This window comes from Protomyctophum bolini (assembly GCF_963924005.1).
Source record: "Protomyctophum bolini genome assembly, chromosome: 7".
Classification (NCBI taxonomy): domain Eukaryota; kingdom Metazoa; phylum Chordata; class Actinopteri; order Myctophiformes; family Myctophidae; genus Protomyctophum; species Protomyctophum bolini.
In genome coordinates, this window is record NC_137868.1 from 27,970,515 (window position 1) to 27,994,925 (window position 24,411).

At 41.2% G+C, this 24,411-nt stretch overlaps 2 protein-coding genes across 7 annotated transcripts in view; both read left to right on the top strand.

The window, feature by feature from the left end:
• The first annotated feature begins 208 nt into the window (after nucleotides 1–208).
• On the top strand, nucleotides 209–8,716 carry mal2 (mal, T cell differentiation protein 2). Its single transcript, XM_080768608.1, has 4 exons — nucleotides 209–678; nucleotides 1,748–1,918; nucleotides 6,063–6,257; nucleotides 7,838–8,716. Exons 1-4 carry the CDS (start codon nucleotides 562–564, stop codon nucleotides 7,907–7,909), a joined length of 555 nt encoding a protein of 184 aa, XP_080624734.1. The 5' UTR covers nucleotides 209–561; the 3' UTR covers nucleotides 7,910–8,716.
• Nucleotides 8,717–13,301: 4,585 nt separating this feature from the next.
• The window catches only part of LOC308317847 (protein MTSS 1-like), an 80,747-nt gene continuing 69,637 nt past the window's right edge, over nucleotides 13,302–24,411 (top strand). For all 6 annotated transcript variants that reach the window (XM_080767153.1, XM_080767157.1, XM_080767154.1 and 3 more), the window contains exons 1-3: nucleotides 13,302–13,840; nucleotides 15,542–15,603; nucleotides 22,809–22,882. In XM_080767153.1, the coding sequence (XP_080623279.1) occupies nucleotides 13,769–13,840; nucleotides 15,542–15,603; nucleotides 22,809–22,882 (208 nt within the window). In that variant the 5' untranslated portion in view covers nucleotides 13,302–13,768. The remainder of the gene's footprint in view (nucleotides 13,841–15,541; nucleotides 15,604–22,808; nucleotides 22,883–24,411) is intronic.

The following is a 24,411-nucleotide window of genomic DNA, read 5'->3' on the forward strand; positions in this document are numbered from 1 at the left end:
CCATCTGTTATTTTTTAACTTAATATGACGCCTGACAGTTAACGAACAGCAAGCATCCAACTTAATGAAACTGTAGGGGTTGACCTTGCCTGTGTTTGGGTAAACACTAACACTAAACATATCTCTGTGGCAGGTGCAGTTTGGGTCAACGCCAGATGTGTGCGTGAAGCTGCTCCAGTGCAGGAATCAGTGCTGTGATCTCGTCCTCACCTTGGAATTTCCTTACAGCTCAAGCTAATATTTACTTTTAAAATCTCAACCATTGTGTGAAGGTTAATCAGTACACGTCGCTATTGTACGTTTAGTCGACCTACATGTTGGTGTCTAAAACAGAAGGAATCGGTCTGTTTTACTTTTACTGATCACTCGATCCAAAGAAAGACAATCTTAGACAAGCTTATCAAGTGAACAGACGAAGGAAAAGTTCTAGGAGTGGCTACTGCACCTGTCCGACCTGTTTCAGCGACACATGACTCCCGAGGAATTTGCCTGGCGCACACGTTGTTCCCCCGGCCTTTGTTGAGCTGAGCGCTGAGGGAGAAAGAAGATCGAGGGATAGAAATGTCGGAACCAGCTCCGCACCCCGCTGTGACTTCTTTCCCAGTCCCCACGATTACTCTTCCCTTGGGGTTGGAAATACTGAGGACCTATTCTGGAGCTCTGATATGCTTAGAGATAGTAAGTGTTTTATTTTTGGAAGATGCACAACAAACTGGGATAACTCAATATCATATTAATTCTGTTTACATCCCTTTCAACTCTTTAGGCATGACGACAGAAGCCTGTGCCCATTAGCCCGCCCATGTTTAAACCTTTCACAAAGACCTTAGCCTAGAGTTACGTGTAGCCTTTGGTGTTTAAAAGTTGATAATAGGCTGTGGTTGCCATAGTGATCGATTAGCTCTGGTCCATAGCCCTAATGCTAATTCTGCCCTGCATATATTCTGCCAATGCAGGGTAGAATTAGCATTAGGGCATTGGACCAGAGCTAGTGATCGATATAGGGCATATGATATGCCCTGACACTGTCAGGGCATATCATATGTGCACACAACACAATACAGGGCTGTCAGGCTGACAGCCCTGTATTGTGTACACAATGCAAATCAAAAATAGCCATCACCAAGGGTGCTTAAACTGCTTATGTAGCCTGATCAGATCAACCACTGCTGCAGACTCAGTATAGTTAAATGTAGGCTATATGACATTTTACCCCAAGGTCACCTCATCCAAGCTCATGTTATATGGTCAATGTTCTATATGGGCCTTTTGTGTTGATATGTGAATTTGTGAAGCACATTGGGTTTACCTGGCAGTGGTAGGAAATGTGATAGCCTAGGCTATAGGCTGCAGCTAGAATGGACTTAAATTAACTTTATTTTTAACCCATGTTGCAAATGTCAATATTAATGCATTCTCATCTGTACTGTTATTGTCAATACAAGGTTATTTTGGTTGTCTGTTAAAAATGCCACAAATGTATTGGTTGGCTGGATCACCATGTTGGACAGTAGGCCTATTTACTTTTGAAGTCCTTAATGGCAAGTCACTCAAAAATAGTCATTGTAGTGTATTATAAGTGACAATTCTTCCAGATGTTACATTTTATCAAAACATCCATAACAATTGTTTAAAATACCACATGCAAGTCTACCACCAATGCACTGGCAGCACATATGAGTGAACTCGTGTATATCAGTACTAGGACTACGGTCAGTTACAAAACAGTGTCTCTCTCTCTCCACAGTTATTTGGTGGCCTTGTATGGATCCTAGTGGCTTCGTCCAATGTCCCAGTACCTCTACTCCAGGGTTGGGTGATGTCTGTCTCTGTCATCGCATTCTTTCTGTCCTCCTGCTACCTGGCTCTCCTCCTCACTGGCCTGGCTGACCGCATTAACGCTGATTGGAATTTCCTGGTATGCCTATAGGATCTTGAGCAAATGTGTCTAACAATCAAGTGTTCTTCTTTATTCACTTTATATGTAGCCTACAATACATATCCCTGGATGGTCAGTGTAAAAAAGATATAGCATGTCAAAATCGTTCATTATACTGAAATATTTTAAACCTGGCTGCCCTATTTTGGGCATGACACAGCATTCTGGATCATTTGGAGGGGCTTAAGTGAAAATTTCAAGCCAAACTTTGAGATGACTGAATAAGGAGCAGGGCAGACATCTGGGTGAGGAAGGGTCTGATCCTTTGGATGTTATAAAGTATAAACCTACAACAAATTTTCATGCTCTCATTGGCTGCAATACAGGACTTCTCAGGACGCCTTCTCAGGACGTCAGGGAGACGTCGGCGAGCACTTTTATCGGCGCTATATCTTCTAGCAGAGCCTTTCACACACAGCGAGCAAAACCTCGGCGATCAAAGCCGATCGGGAGTTTTGTCGGTGAGCGCCAAAAATGGTCCCCGACAGCATAATCGGAGCAAATATCGTGCAGTGTGTACAAGCCATTATCTGCATTGAGCTTGCTGTAATGGGAAGACATCCACTGTGAGATGTCAGCCAAGCATGCATTGATGCACACTTCAAAGTGGCCAATTGTGTTTCTACCGGTATATTATGCTCAGCCAAACCGGAATGAGGACTCCCCTACCCCTAGGTGTTGGACAGGTACTTTACTCCTGTGTCACCCAACAGAGTGAACGCAGCATCATGTACAGTCCACATACTGTATAATGTAGTATGAAACAATGCTAGTGCTAATTAATTTAACTCCAAAAATGTATAAATGGAACTGAATTAACACTAAGGGCCCTATATTATGTCTTAGGTACCAGGTCGTTTGACTTGACTTAAGACCTGGGGGGGTCCTCTGAGTACTAATAGCAGGTGAAGCTCTCTCAACAAAAGTTTGTTCGGATGAAATCGAGCCCCCCATGTGGCAAAGTGACTCGTGGTAGGTTGAGAGGAAAAGCTTCCTGCTGTTCCTGTAACAAAATATTAAGAGCTTTCAAGACTGGTTTTATACAGATTTTGCAAGCAATATTTCACTTTCAGGGACATTGACATAATCTTGCCCCTGATCATACTTTGCACACATACACCGTAGCTATAATACAAATGTGGCAGTTATATCAAACTCACACTCTTTCTCTCAAGTAGTATTAAATATTATAAATAGTACCTATCACAGCTTCCCATAATCTATCATCAACTATCACTGTCATGTTATCAGTCATGAGTCATGTTATCATGAGCTCTCACTTAATTATGGCAGTGACAAGGATCTGACATGAAACTTGCTTTCTTTGGAAATATAATTTTGTGTGCAGTGAACTGTAACTGCACACCATGCCATTAAGCCTTTAACAGTGCCATGGATTTATGGCACTGTTAAAGGCTTCTGGCTTTGTTATCTGAGAAGTGGCCATAATTCCTCGTAACAATGTAAATCAAACAAGCCACGTCTATTGTAGACATATGACCTTGTATGGCACACTCCTCAGACAAGCTTTCAATGTGATATTATTGACTGTTTAAATACACATTATCCACTAATAGCTTACTACCAGAGTGTGACAAAAGAGGACTTACTAGCTGGAAAGCAGTGGTTCAAAGTCATCCAGCCAGGACAAGATGCTACTTCCGTAAGGCTGAGAAAGTTATTAGTCTCTCTTCTTAAATGATATGTAGGTCCCATAAGGTCAGCCATTGCCAAATTGAAGCTACAGAGCAATACATAGAGGCATTGCCAAGGCTAAAAGAGTGGCTTACAGATCTTAGTCTAGTCTGGAGCCAAGATATTCTGTATACAAGACTGGAACATAACCTTACTCAAACCAAATATGTAGCGTGCACTAGCCTCATAGTGCATCATAAAATGCCTCTAGCTAATAAATAATTACATTTATATGTTGGTTTAACATAGTGTCAGAGTTTGGGAGTGCTCAACGGCCCTGCGTACCACCTGTTGCACATAATGCAGGAGGCAACAGGAGTGCTTCCAAACTCCAATAACTCCAACCACCTGCAAGGAATGTCTTGACAGGAATTGGGGATGGTTACATGCAACTACTCACAACCGCTTGGTTGCAAGGAGTTGCATGGCGAATCATTGCACACTGCTGTGTGGATATAGGCTACAGTAAAGTCTACTAAAGTGTTCAATTAACTCAAAGTGTAAAAATAGTCCAAATGATACACCCTTGCATCATAGTACTGCAGTACCCTAATCTATTGTTGCTATTGGGCCTTATAACCTTGTATCTCCATATTTCAGCTTTTTATGTTTCTTTTTTAGTTTTTGTAAATTAATTCCAAAAATAGCAGATCTGTAAGCTCAAAAATAATTAGCTCTGGTCCATAGCCTAAAGGACTTCTCCTTAATGTTACTCTCTACTTCCTGCCACCGCATGAAGACAGCACAGCCTGTCACCTTCTGTAAAAATAAAAAGAACGATTTCGCTACTCACCAATACAAAGACGGTTTTGTGGTGGCGAAAGCCTACTTTCCCTAGTGGACGCAATCTTAGCCCCCCACCACACGTATACAATGCACCTTTTGTCCAGAAAATGTTTTTTTCACTGGAATAAAAAATATGTTTTAGTTACTCCACTGTGCCCTCTACAGATATTGTCAATAGAAAATCCCATTGACAAGATCTTTCCTTTCGGTCTTTCTGGCCAAAAAGTGCATTTTATACGTGTGGTGGGGGGCTCAGATTGCGTCCACTAAGGAAAGTAGGCTTTCGCCGCCACAAAACCGTCTTTGTATTGGTGAGTAGCGAAATCGTTCTTTTTATTTTTACAGAAGTCGACAAGCTGTGCTGTCTTCATGCAGCGGCAGGAAGTCGAGAGTAACATAGCCTTAAGGAGAAGTCCTTAAGGCTATGGACCAGAGCTAACAAGTCATCGTAAGCTTGTAAGTTGTAGATCTGCAAGACATTTTATAAAATGTTTAAAGTCAAAGTGGTTATAGGTGTGTCTGTGGGCTTTAAACATGTAATATCGTGTGACATTGGATCCATATAGAATTCATTTTTCCATTTCCTGAAAAGTAATAATTTGGGACATACAAGGTTTCAATGACAATATACAGAATGCTATTACTGGGTCATGGGAGTGTAGCCGGTAATTGTTGCCCTATGATGTCATATGAGAAAATACACGTTTGTTTTCTCTTGTTACATGTTCTTGGAGTGCTCTACTATTGGGTCTGGGCTGTCAGACCCAGCCTTGCCTTAGGCTGGAGTCCCTGCTCCTGGGAATAGTCAGGCATGTGGCATCGTTTGTATTATACTGAACAATGAGTGACATGGATGATGAGCTCACACCAAAACTCAACAAAGACTCGCCTGTGGGGCTGCCAGGCCCACAATGTCAACAACACAGACTCTCATTAACTTTCTCTCTGACACTCTGATCTATCTCTCTCTATCTATCTTTCTTTCTCTCTCTCTTTAACTCTTTTTCACTGAATCTGTGTCATACTCTTGTACAAGGCAATACAAAAATACTATACATAATACACAAGACACCTTCATAGCCATGCACATAAACTCCTACCACAGACAGCACCCGCACACACCAGACCAGACACACATGCACACAATCACACATGAGCAAAGCTGACATAAAACCACATAGGGAGAGTGTTCTTATGGGTTATACAGTCTGATGGTAGTTGGCACAAAGAAAAGTCTGTACCAGACTTTGGTAGAGTGCGCCTCTGGCTGAAGGTGCTCACTCTCTTCTGCAGCTCGCCATAAAGTGGATAGGAGTGGTTATCCGGGATGGAGTTGAGTTTGACACTCATCCTCCTCTCTGCAACTGCCTTCAACCCATCCATCTCTAGGCCAACAACAGAGCTGGACGTCTTGGGGATCTTATAGAGCTTATGCAGCTCCCAGGCCTTGATACCACCTCCCCAGCCTACTGTCCCCAACACATTGTCTGCAGCCTATTCTTGCAAAGGAACACATTTTATATGGTGTAAAACCAATTTTTTTAAATGGCAGAGCAACAGTCTTGAAGGATACCGATGTTTTCAGAGAGAGTCACATGCACGTATATTGATTGCTAATCATTTGTTGTCATTCCTCTCCCAGGATGTGGTGTACCACTTCACAGCTGTCCTCTTCTACTTTGCTGCCTTTGTGCTGGAGGCAGCTACCACTGCAGCTAACGGAGGAGCCGATATTAAACAAACCACTAACAGCACAGTCCTGTGCATAACTTACCCTCGGGGCAACATTTTCACTGTCCTAGACGAGAGGCAATACGGCATTAACGTTGCAGCAACGGTAAGTGCTAAGGTCTTCCATACGTTTTCTAATAATTTAATTAGTTACTTTTGTGGTAATTTCTTTTAATGTACTGTGTACATACTATTTATTTTCTGTTAAGAATGTTGTCTACCGCACATTGTTTGTATGTACAGTACTGCATGACATACACACTTTAGTAAACACAGTATTCTAAACTATTTCAATTTTAAAATCGATGGTTTCCCTCATTTCCCTTGTGTGTGCACATACAGCATTTCATTAGTTTTCGTTTCATTCATTCGTTTATTTGTATCAGAGGCCATATACAAAATACATTTATTTCAAGTAGAGAAAAAATATGATTTGTAGTTTGTACCAGATTTAGTTTCATTTTCATCCGTAGGCCCTGCATGGGCAGATGAACAGATACAGTATTGTACAGTATAGTATGTCACCTCAGATAAGATTAACTCGTGTTTATATTCAGTTGCATCATGTTTAGTTGTAAAATACACTTCTGCACCACAGTACTATAATGGTGTCCATTACAGTACTGACATCTAGTGACAAGATAACATATGAACATGATAAAATTCCAGATTCAAGAGGTTTTATTACTTTTATTTGTTACGGACTTACAGATACAGGTAAAGCAGAACATATTGTTTGGACTTGTCCCCGCAGAATGCGCAGATAACAAAGAAGAAATTAAATATTAAGCAATTTTAAGAAATAAAAAATTATAATATTTACAGATATAGATACTATTATACTACTATACATTACCCATTGTCCTGCTGAAGGTGTTTGAGAAACATTTCTCATAGACTCTCAGGCTACAACAGATTCACAGTTTTCCGAAGATTTAGCACTGACCATTCCATCAAAAAGTAAATTAATTGTCAGAAAGGTCATTCATTGTGTCAGCCTTCCCTCCGAGAAACCTGAGAAACCTGATCAGCTTGTAAAAAAGAATACCAGCACTCACGTTGTATCCTGGAAGGATTTATGTTTTATTTTCTTCCCACCAGAACCTGATCAGCACAATAATGTTTCTTGATTCTATGATGTTATGCTTAGGGATGTCCCGATCATGTGTTTTTGCTCCCGATCTGATTCCGATCATTTGATTTAGAATGTCTGAGTCCGAGCCGATATTTATGTTTTTATAGAACACTTATGCCATATCACAATACTACAATATCCAAAATCACAGACAATATCCAGTCTAATGATGTGGATATAATATTGATTCTAGGGATGTCCCGATCACGTCTTTTTGCTCCCGATCCGATTCTGATCATTTGAAAATGACATGATCGGCTGATTTCCGAACACGTGATTGGATCCAGACAACCCTAGTTATGCTATATGCCTTTGGTCCTAAAACAAAAATACATGGATTTATTAATTGTGTCCACTATGATGAAACTTAGTTCTTGTCCAGTGAGATTCCTAATGAGAAAATGTTTGCTCTATTAAACCATGACAGTGTAGTGTACACTACAGTAATTGTCAGTTAAAGCTCCTCTAATGTAATTTGTAGGACATTACAAGCTTCACGGTCAAACTGGATAACAGCCGTATCTATTCTCTGCATGGCTTTTCTGTTGCAGATATTTGCATTTGTGGTGACCATATGCTATGGCTGCAGTATGTTCATGGGCTTCAAGAGATGGAGGACCTAGAAAGAGGAGGACTTACAGTATGTTGACTAATACAATCCTCAGTGTTGATGTAATTGAAGAGATGTATGAACTGATGGTACTGATGAATGTTCAAGTTTTCTTGTTGTGAGCGCTTTTATATCTTGTGTCCACATAATTGCAATTTGCTATTTTGTTACTATTTTACATTTCTGAGGAACGTCGTGAGTCAAGGCATTGGGTACTGCATCAGGACAATGCAGATAATGCTATTCATACCTGTACATGTAGGCATGGTGTATATAACCGAAAGGATATTGCCAACCCCTTCCTCTGGGAAAACACACATGTAGAAGTATTTACAAATATTATACTGACTGACTATTACACTCGCATCAATTTTAGAAAATGTGACCTCTGAGGGAGGGCTCGGCAGTGTCTGCACCATTATGTACAATGTTATAACAAAAAGGACCTCTGGTGCAGACGTGCACAAGCTTTTTCAGCAATGAATGACACATAATGATTGATCCATGCTTGTCACTCACACCTCCATGTTGACAAAGCCAAGTTTTTAATAATTAAAAGAAAGAAAGTGAAATTAACAGACAATTAGTCACAGAAAACATAGCAAAAATAATTCCTAGTTGTAATGATTTCCATGGCTTTCATCCATGTGATGTAGTACCGTACTAGAAGTATAGAGGAGACAGAGGTGGTCAAAGAAAAAGACGTTGCAAAAGTGTTACATTTATTTGAAAAAGGCTTTATGCAATCTTTATGTAATGTTTTTGTACCGTTCTTACAAGGCACGTCAATGCCTGCTCTTAAGGTACATAAACAAATGCAAGTAACCAGTGCCGTCGAGTTCTGATGATCCTCATGGGGGCAGCCCCGCCTCCCGCAGCCCCCCCCCCCCGCAGCGGTGGAAAAAAAAGAAGTTGATGTTTTCACTGGTACTTTGGGTAGGCTACAGAATTGCGTTGGGGGGGGGGGGGGGACTGTCGCGGCCGAGCGGAGCGATGCCGCCACCGCGGATTTATTTATTTCCCAAATGGTCTAATGGTCTGTAATGTTAATATAAAATGTCCACGGAAATCTTCATGGGGGCTAAAAGGGGCTATTTAATTCTTCATGGGGGCTGTAGCCCCATAGCCCCCACAGAGTCGACGTCGTTGCAAGTAACACATATCAATAAATGAGATGATGAGCAACTTCGTTTTAAAAACTTAGAAAATATATAATGCAGTATAAAAGTCTACATTTAACTCAAATATATTTTTTGTGATTTTGCTCATGACATTTCATTGCCATTCTGTGCTGTACATGATTGCACGATCCAAGTTAAATATTTATCTTCAGTTACATACTGACTGATCATGTTTATAGACTGACCACATAGTATTCACAATGAATATGTATTAGTGTTTGATCCATGTTGTGAAGTATCATTTCTTAATTTGCCCAAACTGATAAATGGTCACGTAATGGCTACATATATATATATATATACCGTATACATATAATTTCTATTGAAGCATGGTTATGTTTTTTATATTCTTTAAAAAAACAGTTGAAGGCATTTGTTATTATTATTATTTATGGCACCATTGTTGTTGACCTTTTTAATGCACTCTTGAATTAAAGGAATAAATATTCAGAAGAATACAACCGCTTGTTAATGTGTCATAATTCAATTAAGGGTAGATATAAACGCTTCACATAGATTGTGGATTACATTCACCCATTCACAGACCAATGGCAGAGGAAACCATGCAAGGAACCAAGTACCAACCTGCTCATATGGACCTATTAAAGCCAAATTCCAATACCAAATCTCGGCCACTCGCTCTCACACTCGGTCTCTCCAGCATGATGGTGTTACGATGAAATTGGTGACCTGCTGAAATATGTGACAATTGTGTTTATAATTCAATATAATGCATTTAAGGCGGAAAGGGGCAGAAAATAATTCAGTAAGTCAGAAGTTAATTTGAATCTGTGTAAGGAAGATGCACAGATACATCAAGTATCAAGTTTAAGGCCTCTTAACCCTGTTTTTTTAAATGGTTTTAAATGTTTTTTTATTCTATTAATCTTTTTATGGATCCCTGTAGTTTTTAGGACTTATTTATATAGTATTGTCTTGCACTGATCATTTATTATTGTACGAGCCTGTGCTGTCTTTTAACTAGGAGAAACGTAATTTCGTTTTTTTCTGCTGCTACAGTTGGAAATTATGACAAAATAAAGCAATCTTGAATCTTGTAAGCCCCAACGTTGCAATAATACAACATATTTTAATTAATTATATATATATATATATATATATATATATATATATATATATATATATATATATATGAGAGAGAGAGATAGATATAGATATAGCAGTAACATGAGCGGCAAAGTCAGTGCTTAGGTCAGACCACACAGACAGTTTGAAGCAACCAAAGAGAGCAGCCACAAGTTTTAAACAGATTTGGTACAAATTATCTAAATCATTTTACTAATGAGATATTTAGTAAATAGTGGAATCGCAACGATATCGATGACGACGTCGTCGTTTGTCGAGGAAGGATTTCGCCCCTCCTGGATTCCTGAGGACATGATATAACATGCAAAAGCAGCAAATTATTATTTCTCTACTGTTTCACTCAATTTTCTCTGCATTGATTTAGTTGATGTAGTTTTCTACGTTGGCCACTAGATGCCACCGGTTATACACAGATGTATATTTTGTTGAACAACTGAAATTGATCGATCTAATCCTAATGCATAAGAATAGGAAATGCACCTTTGTGTGTGAATATTGATGAACATGTTAGTTAGTGCATAACAGTGTCTATACATTACTTAAAGAGCTATCACTTCATGTTTCAGTAAATACAAGATATCTTGAGATACCCTGCACTAACCTGGGCATTATCTATCCATCATTGTTTAATGAAGGCAGTTAAATAATTATTTCCAACATAAATGGACATTGGAAAAACTTACATTGAAAATATTTAAATTATCTTATAAACATCCGTTTTTTTCACAAGCATTCCTATAAGCCAGGTGGTGACTTATAAATCAGATTGAGATTGTTGTAACGCCCTCAGCAACAACAATTACTGCCCGGAGCTGTGCAAGAGATAGTTCTGTGTTAACCACAGTATGACATATTTGGCAGGCATTGACATTTGTGTATCATAATATTTATACACCAGCATGACAGATGATGATTGACTTCAGTGACTGGCTGCAGTCTAGCTCTTCCAATGTTCATGAACAACAAAATTAAAAGGGCCATGCAGTTTTCTTGCTTAAACATAAAAATATATATAAAAACGAAGACTTAATGTGTCATGAAATAGCTTTATATTAATATGTTCTTAGAATTATCTTGTCAACTCCCACATGGGTGGAATTTGGGTGGTGCCAAGTCAGGAGGGTGTAGGTGTGTTATAACAACTGGCTTAAGTTTGTAACAAAAGGGGAGACACAGCCACAGTTGAAGGTGTAACACAGTGATGTCTTATAATTATAAGCGAGTAAACAGAACCAAAAGATGTATTTGAGCATCAATGTGTAAGTAGTGTGTGGGTGGGAGTGTACTGTATGTGCAACATGGTTGGTGCAAGTAAGGTGCAATGTGTAAATCAAAAGGACAAACATACAAACCTGTACAAGGAGTATAGAGAGAGTAAATGAAGGGAGTCACACATTTGTATTGCCTGCATACACCAGGTCTAGGCGTGCCCCATTCTCTCTGACGATTCCTCCAGCATTACCCTGCCAATCCGCCCCCAGCAGCCACAGCCACAACAGACAGGGTGGATGAGGGTTGTTGTCACAGGCGGATAAACCTACACACAAACACAGGCTGTCCTGTCCTCTGTTATTTACTGAATTCATAGCAAATCCCAATGACAGTTTGTTTTGAAAGTAAAAGGCGATTGGCTCTGAAATGCCCCACTGTATAGGACCTCTTTAAGGCCTCTTAACATGGATCTTGTCCTGTGTTAACAGAGATGTTTCATGCACAGTTTAAGGACTCAAACCATGAATGATACATTTCTGACTGGATTCTGCACGGCTAGTCTGAACACACACTGAACGGGAATACTATGGCGTGCTTTGAAAGGCCTTGTCTCTGTCATGTAAAACGCCATTGACGGTGACCATGATGCCAGACAGGTACATCTGGACATTCCTCATCCACAGAGACATGTTTGAGCTCTTCAGCAAATCCAGAACTAACATTGCACACCAACAGAAATGTCTATGAACCCAAGAAAAGGGTTCTGCTCAATCTAGACTCAGTTTAGACTTTAGAGGCTTCTGCAAGTTTCCACTGAACAGGGGTCACGCCCCCACAACGCATGAAGCCAGAGAACCACAGCAGATGGCCGAGGCTCAGAGGACTGTACACAAGGCAGTGCACGGGATGTTCAGCTGGTACGTCACCTGACGCAAAGCTGCAGATTCTAGGTTGCTCAGGGCAAAAGGCCATGTTATTCTGAACTGCGCACACTATAGAAAGGAAACAACAGCACTCAGTTTCTGCAACTCTTTGGGGGCTTTTAAATTCATGTTACACAATGGTGTTGTTCAGCCTGATAGGGCTACCTGTTTCTTTTGCCAGCATCCCGAGACTCAATGTTAATGACTTCAGTGATGCACATTGCAGTAGTGTAGAGGTAGAGATCTGTTGATAAAATTGTTTTTGTGTATCGCAAAGCCACTGTTTACGTTGCTGCCAGTATTTGTCATTACTATACTAACAGGCAGCAATTTGAACAGCATTGATTCATATTTATTTATTTAAACCGGGCTACATTGAGATTAAAATCTCCTTTACCAGGGAGGGAGCCCTGGGGGGTATTGAAGCTAATTTTCTGTGACAGGTTAATGAGCCATTGTTGTTTTGTTATAAGAATAAAAAAAACATGGCCAGTGAAAATATTCTACATATTTCTACATAGTGAGGATATCACAGGTTGTTGTGAGGGATAATGATAGTAGTCTGCTGATGTCACTGATGTCATAGGCATGGATGGAGATATCTTTGGGCTGCCCCAACAACCCCATGCTGGTCTGGTGGGCACACAAACATACAGGCTGTTGAGTTGTAGGCCTATGAGGCATCTGTGAGTCAAGAAAGCACCTTTTATTTATTTAAATTATTTATTTATTTTGTATGTAAAACATAATAATACAAATAAAAACACACACAAACGCACGGACACGCGCGCACGCACACACACACACACACACACACACACACACACACACACACACACACACACACACACACACACACACACACACAAACAAACGGCGGGGCGCATCAAAGCAACTCGTGAACGCGCTTTCCTTAGCCTGCGCTCGTCCTCGTCCCTCACCTCTTGTGTTCTCTTCTCTCCACTACTCGGTGCAGGAGAGAAACAGTGGAGCTCCGTAGACTGGACGTGTGTATCGGAATGTACCTTTCGAGAGACAGGATACCCTGACCACAGCTCTTGCGGATTATAATGGGTTCAGTTGTTGTATTACTCGCTACGTTATCAGCTGCCAAAATGTGGATAACAATCTGGGGGCATGGAGAAGAAAGGGGGGTTTAATTTTTTTTTAACACCTCTGCTCTTCGTCCCAACCAAGCACCTTTGACTTAAAGACGGCGAAAAGTAGAACCCTAGTAGCCTACATTTTCACCGTTATTCTTTTAGCTGGGCTCGAAGTTTTTTGAGTGTCGGGTTTGAGAATAATACGGGAAGCCCGGAGACGCATCGAATACCACTGTATTAGTTTTCTGTTGTCTAGCATTTGAAGTAGCCGCGGTGGGTTCTCGTTGTTTTCTTGAAGAGCGAAGCTGGCTGCCTATCGGACTGACCACTGGAGTTGGTCCTGAAAATGGAGGCTGTTATCGAGAAGGAATGCAGTGCGCTTGGAGGACTCTTCCAAACTCTTATCGGAGACATGAAAGTAAGAGCCATTTAGACGAATAAACTTCGCAATCGCAACGCATCATCATGCATGTGCTATGATTCACGGTCAATTCAGCAACTTCTAAGTAGGCTGGTTAACCAGTTACCAAGGGTCAACGTTTCAGTTTTAACCATTGTACACAAACTGATCCCATCCGTGCCTGCATCAGTGTGTTCTTTATTCTCAAATCCTTACTATTCTTAAGTGATACAAATCAGAACTGTTATGAAGTATTAAAGGCAAACTTTTATTTATTTATTTATTCGTTTGATTGTTTGTTTACTTGATGGAAGTAATTTCTCACTGTTCCTACCAGTAATTTGTTTCCCACGATTGTGTGTATCCCTTTCCTGGAGGTATTTAACCCCACTCTGTTGAAAGCTAGCTAAATAGGCCAATTGGTCACAAAAGTAGAACATGTCATTTTGAGGTTATTTTTGAGAGAGCTTAGCTGATGGGACAACTAGTTGATTTCCCAGCTGTTGTGTGTGGCTTTCAGAATGCTGGGAATGCTAGTAGGATAGCAGGAAAAAGACCTACAGGGTCTGTAGGATTTGACATGTGTAGGTCAAATCAAATGACTTGCCAGGCAGTCATTATGTTGACCAGCATCACAAAATGATTATGAATGCTGTTCAAAGAGTAGGCTACTCAGAATCCAGCACTGGTGTAGTGGCTATTATGTCAATACCTGCATGTTTGCCACTATCTAGATGAAAATGTGAAATACCCTACTACTTTGTGACTCCTTGATTGGACCACGGTGTGCTTTTGTTTGCATGGGATGGGGTATCCAGTCCACATGCTTTCCAGTTAGGCTACCCTGATGCTTACATACATGTTTACAGTTTGTTTCATGCCAATTGATTAAAACCTCTCTACTCAAAAGAGACCTAGAAAGCACAGAATTTCTCTTCAGCGAGTTGAACCATACGTTTATAACTCTACTATACACACCCACAGCGAGGGAGAGAGAGAGTAGGGATTAGGCTCTTGTTGGGTGTGAGGTTCCACAGCACGTGAAGACATTCCTTATCCGACTGACACTAGTAGCACATCATCGACAAACATTCCCTTGTTGTAGTTTCATCATCACTCTCAATCTCTATTTCCTGCTCGTGTCATTGCTATGTCTCCGAGTTTCGGAGCGCTTACATTAAAGGTTAACTATTTTCAGCCAAAGACCCACATTAAAGTAAATTTAGTCTTCCTTTGGGACCCAGGCTCATTAAAATATTAGTACTCTTGTTATGTGAGGAACTGAGGATCTTTCAGAAAGAGGCCTCAGTAACCCACTTTTGGTCCCAGCAATTGTAGAATGACATATTTTCAAACAGGCAAAACCATGAGTTCAAGTTCATGTTCTTCAGTGAAAATATACTCTCAAGATGTATGCTGTACACAGATTGCATGTTTTTGAACTAAGTAGCATTAATGTATTTGTGTATGCCGCACACACACTCTTAAAAAGCTGTTTATTTAACACTGAAGTGCAGATGACAAATTGGCAAGATAACAAGCTGTCTTTTTTGGATTAGATTTGAGTAGCCCGTCATGGAAATTGGAATAATTGATCCGAAGTTTTGCTGCCTATATGGCCTCATATTAGTAGCTTTGCCAAGTTGTTGTATAACTGAATAATTATATCTCTGCTAATAATGATATGTCATCACTTTTTCTCTCTGCTTGTGCCTACAGAGCAGCTACCCTATTTGGGAGGACTTTATCACCAAGGCTGGCAAGCTGCAGTCACAGCTCAGGTGAGGAAGAAAGTGTGTGTGTGTGTGTGTGTGTGTGTGTGTGTGTGTGTGTGTGTGTGTGTGTGTGTGTGTGTGTGTGTGTGTGTGTGTGTGTGTGTGTGTGTGTGTGTGTGTGTGTGTGTGTGTGTGTGTGTGTGTGTGTGTGTGTGTGTGTGTGTGTGTGTGTGTGTGTGTGTGTGTGTGTGTGTGTGTGTGTGTGTGTGTGTGTGTGTGTGTGTGTGTGTGTGTGTGTGTGTGTGTGTGTGTGTGTGTGTGTGTGTGTGTGTGTGTGTGTGTGTGTGTGTGTGTGTGTGTGTGTGTGTGTGTGTGTGTGTGTGTGTGTGTGTGTGTGTGTGTGTGTGTGTGTGTGTGTGTGTGTGTGTGTGTGTGTGTGTGTGTGTGTGTGTGTGTGTGTGTGTGTGTGTGTGTGTGTGTGTGTGTGTGTGTGTGTGTGTGTGTGTGTGTGTGTGTGTGTGTGTGTGTGTGTGTGTGTGTCGTAGCCCTTATGTGTTCGTTTTTCCCAGTGAAAATGTGGGTTGGTGTTGGACATAATGAGCATGCATAATTATGCGTTGATATGAGTAAAGCAGATTGGGGGCCCAGCACGTTGTTTAGGGGGCCCAGCTCTTTTTCTGAATGAATCTAGGGCAATATATGATGTTATACACCTAACATTAGCCTTCATTATTATTGGTGAACAAGCAAGTAAGTCAACATTTCCCTTCACACTGGCCTTAAGTACTAGATGCATTTGGGATTGTTGTGGTGTCCAGTGACAAAACACCTAGGCTAAATTCAAGTTACCGGTAGGTTAAATCAAAGATATTAGATACTGCATGAACGAGTGTAGTTCAACTTTAAATCTAGTAAGCTAGTTTTTTCATGTCCATTGCATGACACTGTAGACAGCCCATATTTTGCCATAATGTTCTATCAACAATCCTTGTAGTCCTACAGTTCTTGTGCAATTGATGTCAACTGTGGTCATTGCTTTTCTATGACGTTTTTAGATGCCACTTTCATGCCTGAAATGTATTTTCTTTGGTGCATTATTAATTGTGCTACAGGAGCCCTGCAGTGTTCAACCTGTTTATTATTTCGGTTATGCACTGTAAATTATGTTCAGCACCCGCTTATTCTCGGATGTGCATGCACATTCATTCCGCCTGTCTACAAATTAAATAGTGGTGACAGTTTACATAATAGTCTTAATAATATTGACCAGAGGTCATGCATTGTCACTTTCCTCCATTCACTCTTCATTAAGGTGGATTTGTTTTTTCTACATTACAGAGGGCTTTGTCTTTACAATACTGTTAGGTTTTCACACCTACCGCCTAAATTCCTCTGAAATCCTCTGCTAACAATGGCTGTTAATGCTAGCCACCTTTCCTAGTTGGTTTTAAATGGTCACGTGCCAATAGGCAAAGTACTACTGACAGTTCACATAAAAGCTCACTGTCCTGCAAATACTGTAAATTTGTGTGCTGACAGTCTAAATTATTGTTTGGTTAACAATGCATGTCAACTCCTGGTTTTTAAGCGTCCACAAACCAACACTGACAGCCACATAAAAGGCCAATGACTTCACCATGACTAGCAAAGGCCAGTTTCCCCATTTAGTCAGCATTGGGATTGATTAATGGTGATATGTTATTCAAGTGTCTCCGTCATGCAAAGGTTAAATATGTGACCCAGCGGTGTTAAAACTCAGAATGATGTTTATGCCTATGTTGCTAGTGAATGGATGTTTGACAGTTGGGTACAGACAGAAACGTCTGTACTATGGTGCACTGATGAGGTTACAGTTTGCAGGGAGGGACCCATACTAGCCATCTAGAACTGCTGACCTCCAGGGGTCCATGCCCTGAATTTTTTTTTAATGTTTTTTTATCCCACACACTTCCTCACAATGACCTTTCCGCCTTGCGTTGTGACATGTTGTGAGTTTTTAGATCAGCAGTTTCATTCATTTTTATTATTATTATTGTTTTAAATGTAATTGTTTATCTTTATAGTAATTTGGACAGTTTTGGACATACTAGGTTTCCACCCGACAGTGACAATATATAGGTTTGTGCAATACCGCATGAAACTCTGGGGGCAGTAGTGATGCCCTGCAAGACAGACACCGTTTACAGAACACAACAAAGAATAAAGATGGTGGAAGGGAGTAGTGATTGTTGAATTAAATTAGGTAATGGTATTTGTACTTATTTGTACTGATGGTTCATCTATCCATTCCATAGGGTTTGCATCTGGCTTTTGAATTGGGAACACACTGATGAGCATATGTCTGGCTTTGAGCACATCATGGCAGTGGATCGACTAGTATGACTAATGAGCTGCAGTAGTGGGGGGAAAAAACATGATATTACATTGTCATGACTCATGACCCATATGCATTTGTACTTCTTCCAGAACATAGAAAGATGACTTCATTAGCAAAATAGCTTCATCTGAAATTCTGAAACCATTCTGATAAAGGCCGAAATGTCAACTTGTTAATGTTCTGTTATAAAGGGCAATACCTTAAATGTTTCAATTCAAACTGGTCCCTACCTCTCTAAACTAGGTGTAACTCTTGCCCCCAGTAGCCGTGGGTGCAGCATATGGCTGGCACTAATTAATGATAGTACCCTTCCTGCTGTGCTACTAATAAAACTGTGTTATTTCCTAGGTCTAAGTGTGCTGACCTACAAATCGGCGGCTTCATGCTTTTTTGACCGACTTTGACTTATCTCCAGCCACTTCAAAAATGTTGGTCAATTACTGTAGGCCTTTCAACTTCAACCCAACCCCCACCTAGCATGCCCCACCCCTCAGGTCGTCTGTAATCTATGTTGGGGATGGGCTGGGTTGTTGTGGGACATACAAACACACCCACCCGCCCACCCACCCTGGTATAGATTGAAGGCCAGCCATCATCAGCAGCACTATCTATGTCTTTGTGTGTAATAATTATGCCTGATTTATACTTACTCGTCCGTGTCTCTCTGAGACAGATTTTTCAAGTGTCTCTTTCAGAGCTGGCCATATATGTATAATTCTTTACAAAACAACGCTGTCACACGACAAGGTATAAATTAGGCTTAAAGGCAGACTACTCTGTAATTTAGCCCCTCTGCTCAACCTCTCCCAAAGCAGCTAGGAAGTCTAGCAATTACATTCTTTAGACTGCTCACTCAGTCTCGTTTTTGGGGGGTTAAAATATGGTCTTTCTTGGCTCCCCATAATATATATATATATAATTATTTTTTTGCACAAAAACACACACACACACACACACACACACACACACACACACCGGAGCAGAGCTTTGAGAAGAGAGGGCTGGATGGATATAGCCTATAGCTGATTTCTAATCACGTCCTGCTTTTAACTGGTTGTCAGTCTTTGGTCTGTTTAGTGGGCCGTGGCTGCTGCAGCTGTGCCGCCGCTAAGCTCACAAATAGACTTATTTACCTCTTTACAGTTTCAAGTTCATCTTCAAAAGACATGAGCCTGTACACATACGTTTGGAGTTAGTTTATATTTCGCCAGGATGACAGACAGACCGACGGATGATACTGTATGTATGATATGGGTGAATGGATATACTGTATAATACATTCATATTTTATTAATAATTTCCTAGAACTACCTTTCCAGCAGAGAGACTCCATTCAGAGTTACTAGGGCGATATTCCAGTTCATGTAAAACTAAGAATAGTTGGAGATGGCTGGGCTGAATGCATCATTGTCTGGTAGTGCACTCTGCAGTACAAAGGCAGCGTCTATATAGGGAGTTTAGGCAAGATTGGCCATGGCCTTTTGTGATGGAACAGATTTGTTAAAGTCATTTGTCTTAACTGCATAACAGGGCCATTTGCAGATCTGACCAATGGCTGCTATTAGCTCAGAGTTCTAGTTATGTGCACAGATCTAAGACTTGCTGCCTGAAACAGTTTTCTGCAGGGTGTGTAGCATGGACTTAGGGCTTTCTGCAGGGTGCGTAGCATGGACTTAGGGCTTTCTGGGCAATATGACCATTTGCCCTCCAGAGTCCTGTTTGACAGCTAGAACATTGTTTCCAGGCGTTGTCCACAGAATAAGTTGCTCTCATGCAGGAAATATGTTAAATTGCTGGGTTGTTCTTTAAAGTAAAGATAGGTCATCTGGCTGATTCACAGAACCATCAACTGCTGCTGCAGATAAGATCAGAGTTGCAAATGAGTCCAGCAAATTCTGAAAGTGCTGCTTCATTGAATGTAGATCAATAAATGTTTCTACAATGTAGCCTACTTTAAATGCACTCAAGCCACAACTTTACTGGAACCATTGTTGTTTTCTCCTTCCTCGCTCCATGGGGTGTCCTTGAGCAACCAATATTGGGCGAATAACTTAACTCTTATGTTAATAAGGCTGTTTTGCAGGTGGCGTAAAACATAAGCCAGAGAATGATCTAATCTGCACTGAACAATCACATCATGTGCAGTACAACTTCGGCAAACATACCCAGAGGTTTCCCTGGTGCTCACACACTGCTTTAAATAGAAAGGAATGTTGTGTGTGTGTGTGTGTGTGTGTGTGTGTGTGTGTGTGTGTGTGTGTGTGTGTGTGTGTGTGTGTGTGTGTGTGCGTGTGCGTGTGTGCGTGCACATGTGTTTATTTTTCCATCAGGAGAACACACCCATATTTCTCATGGCCAGCCCACAGCAGCACAATGCTTAAAGCACTTATTACATTGGTGCTGTGATAAAGACACATTGTCCATTCACTGTCAATCTGCTTTGAACTGGGAGTCACTTGACTTCAACAACATACCACAAGTTAGTATGTTCATAGAATGATGCATCTTGGATCAGGGGTTTTACTATTGCTCAGCTGACCAGTTTTTTACTATTAGTGCATAACTTGCATAAAAAGACATACATTGAAGTACAGTACGACCTATATGCAACAAATTTTTTAAAGAGTCAATTTTAAGAGTTTCCACACCCCCACAGGGAGTGCAGTGCCCGGTGTCGAGTCAGTCGGACCCACGGTTGTCCAGAACCGCCACAAAAGCCCTCTGCCCGGGCTCTGGACAGGGCCCCTGCCCCCAGGCTCCATATATGGAGCTGGCCTGTGCTGACATCACAGATATGTTCTGACATCTGCATAGACTCCATATTTGGGCATGCCTGACAAAGAACTCCATATATGGGCATAAAATTGACACATAACATAATAACCTGGTGGGGTATGCATTTCCAACTTGCATCGTTCCAAGTAGGCCAGTGCCCAATGGGCACCGCTCTAGTTGAAGTAATACAGTAAAACCTGTATTTTGGCCCGAGCCCCACGGCCTTTGCTGCATGTCACTCCCCACCTCTCTCCCCATTTCCTGTCAGCCTATACTGTCCTATCAATAAAGGCATAAAAAACCCCAAAAATGCACAAAACACTGTACTTTGTATGTACATCACATTTCCTCTGTGACGGTGGATGACAGTTAAATCAGCATGCTGTCTGTAACTTGACAGCTTGTACTGAATGTTATCCTCAGTGTTCTAAATTACCAGTATTGCACTTTCAGTATCTAAACAGCCCAATTAAGCCAGTAACTGGCATGTTGTCAGTATTATCAATTATCACTGTAACAACTACACCATTAAACATTAGCTCCTAGTTTTGGCACATTAAGACCTGCCACAGACATTGTGCAGTGCAGCCTCATCTCCTCAGTCCTCAGGCAGGTCTTGGGAATGGAAAAATACTTGACCTACCTAAACAGCCCATGTTGTAATGCATGCTCACATACTGTTCAAATAAAGAGGGGAAGAAAGATGGGTTTGACGCAGAGGGTGAAAACGTGCAACATCATTTGGGAGCTCAACATGAACCCACAGAGTCATCCACAAACTTAGATTGCACACCAGACATTGTTGCTTAGTTGTAGTTGCATGCTGGCCTTGGCTTTGTTTTCTGTTTGTAGCATACACAGCTGATAAGATGTCTCACTACAAACACATTGTGTGTGTACCTTCTGTCGGCTTTCTGTTTATTATATTATTTTGTTGAAATTTCACTCATAATTATGGCTGTAGTTTATTTCACATGAGTGATGGTGATAATTAATGCGAATGATGATCAGTTGCATTTATGTTGCAACAGTATGCTGTAAGCTGTACGTAGCTAAGCACCTTATCTTGTGAGTTCACCCCTGACTGCCCCTCTGTTCATGTTTAAAATGGATAGCTCACATACCACAATTGTACCACTTTTAATGACCTGTGAGTTTGCCAGACTCTGCCAAACAGCACCTCTCCCTGATGAGGTGGGCAGATTCCAGGTCTGCCAGGACCTCCAAGGGGTCATATCATAGACATTCCACACATAACGGAATGGGAACACACATGGAGACATGGATAGTCCTATTATCTCTCTGTGACTGTTTACAGTCACACTCAACCCACAAGGACCTTGTCCTTCACAGTTTGAATTTGAATTAAAGTTAAAACTTTATCTGTGGTTACTGGGGGGTACTTATTGACATTAAGGCACATGCACAGGAATGGACATACACGTGCAAGAGAACAATTTCTCTCTATGTCTGTAACTTACAAACAAACACAATCTCCAATAATGGAGTTGAGTAGTGTATTGCGTAGTGTAGGAGTATATAGTCTTTATCCAGATGGTAATAGAAAGCTAGGAACTAATGGATCTCAGTAGCCTTCTAATGATGGAAATGTACAAGGTGATTAGACTGGATGTGGTTGTTCTTTCTGACAAACATGCATTCAATGAAGGCTCAGCTAACTTAATTATGTTCAGTCTGGGTAATGTTTGCTGGACAACACCATCGATATGATATTGACGCATCTAACCATCCATGACATCCATGGTGTGGATGTTTGTGTGCCTGTGTTTGTGTTTTGACACGCTTAAGACTCAAAGTAAAAATTTAGTAAGAATTTCACTGTACAATTGATTGTGTGTGTGTGTGTGTGTGTGTGTGTGTGTGTGTGTGTGTGTGTGTGTGCATGTGTACCTGTATGTGTGTGATTGTCTTTACTACTCTGTTTGTTGGCTCCGTTTTATCTATCATTATGTATAATGTTTTCGTGTGTGCGTGTGCGTGAAGCTCAGGGACAAAGCCCTTCTATTGTTCAGTGTTTCTTGTCACTAAAGTCTTGTTAGATAAAGGATTCGTTGATTGATTTGTAATCCTCACTAAACCTTTGTTGTTATGTTGACAGGGCGACGGTGGTTGCCGCAGCCGCCTTCCTGGACGCTTTCCAGAAAGTAGCAGACCTGGCTACCAACTCACGAGGTAGGAATATATATGAATGCACCTGGCAGGATGGCAGTTTGTTGTGTGTTGTGCGCATGTGTGTACACAAGGCCAACAACAATACATAATACAAATGTGTTTGTGCGTCACCGCCGGTGCTGCATTGGCATGTGTATGTGCCAGCAGAGATGACCACTGACAAGCCGTGCTGTAGGCATCAGTTCAGTCACAGTGTATCAGAGTCCCTGTGCTGTGGACGATGTGTGCTCATCACAGGCCGGTGAGCTCAGTCTCCTCTCCACACTATGTTCTGTGTGGTTGTTTGCTCTTTTGGGTGGGTTGTAAATCTGTCAGGCTTCTGTTTGAAGTTCTGCCAATGGTTTTCTCTTCACCCCTGTACCCCTTTCTCAGTCCGTCCGTCCGTTCGTCCGTCCGTCCCCACACACACACACACACATAAGTACACCCGTCCTGCAACATCTGGCCTCGCTGGCTTTGCCCAGCAGCGTGCGTGCGTGCGGTTAAGAAAAAAGATAGACATGAGGAGGCTGACTCTAAGTTTGATCTCTGTCCAACCTAGGTAGACTTTGACTATGAACAGATGGTATTAAACACAGAGAAAGATGGAGACGGAAAGGGGGAACTAAGAGAAAGAGAGAGGATCGGACGATCGCTGCTCTTTACACAAAACACACAGAGCGTGTCTATATGCTTTTAGTTGTGTCATTCTGTGTGTGTGTGTGTGTGTGTGTGTGTGTGTGTGTGTGTGTGTTCATGCATGAAAGAGAGACATTTTGTCCTGTCTAGCTTTGACACCTCCAGTTCTATTAATAGGAGCTGAGACAGGGGGGGGGGGGTGCAGTAAGAAGGAGGAGAAGGTTATCGTTGTAGGTTTGTGTGGTGACGGCAGGCTGTGAGCCAACAGCCAAGGTATACAGCTGAGTCAGTCAAATGCAGACACAGGGCATCTCTCCTGTCCCTTCATGTCAGACTCTCCCTCCCTCCCTCTCTCGCGCGCACACACACACACACACACACACACACACACACACACACGCTTATCCATCTAATGGTCTTCCTGCAGTTATGCGTGTTTGATTTTCCACGGAGAATAAAACCTTTGAATGTGCTATGCATCAGAAAGATTGCTGTCATAATAGCCAACACATGTTTGAGAGAGAGATATTCATCACTGTAATCAACTAAATGTAGTAGTAGTAGAACTCAAACTTTAGTCTTTTTCCTTTCTTTTCTATTGCATGTCCTACTTCAGATGAAGATTTGTGCATATGTATTATGTGCTGGACGCTAAACTAATGAAGCAGAAAGGTCTTAATTTAATGTAAAACAAATTGAAGAATTGTCATTCCTCACACAGGATATTTCATCTATACAAGGTTTCCTTGTGACAGACAGGATATTTCTGCTGAGTGGAGATTAGTGTGATGTCCATTAGGTGCCTGCCTGCTATATCCATACAGTATATCCAATATTGATGACATCAGGGATCAGCATATGGGCGTAACTGCGACAGCAGGTTACATTTACTATGACAGGGATATCCATCC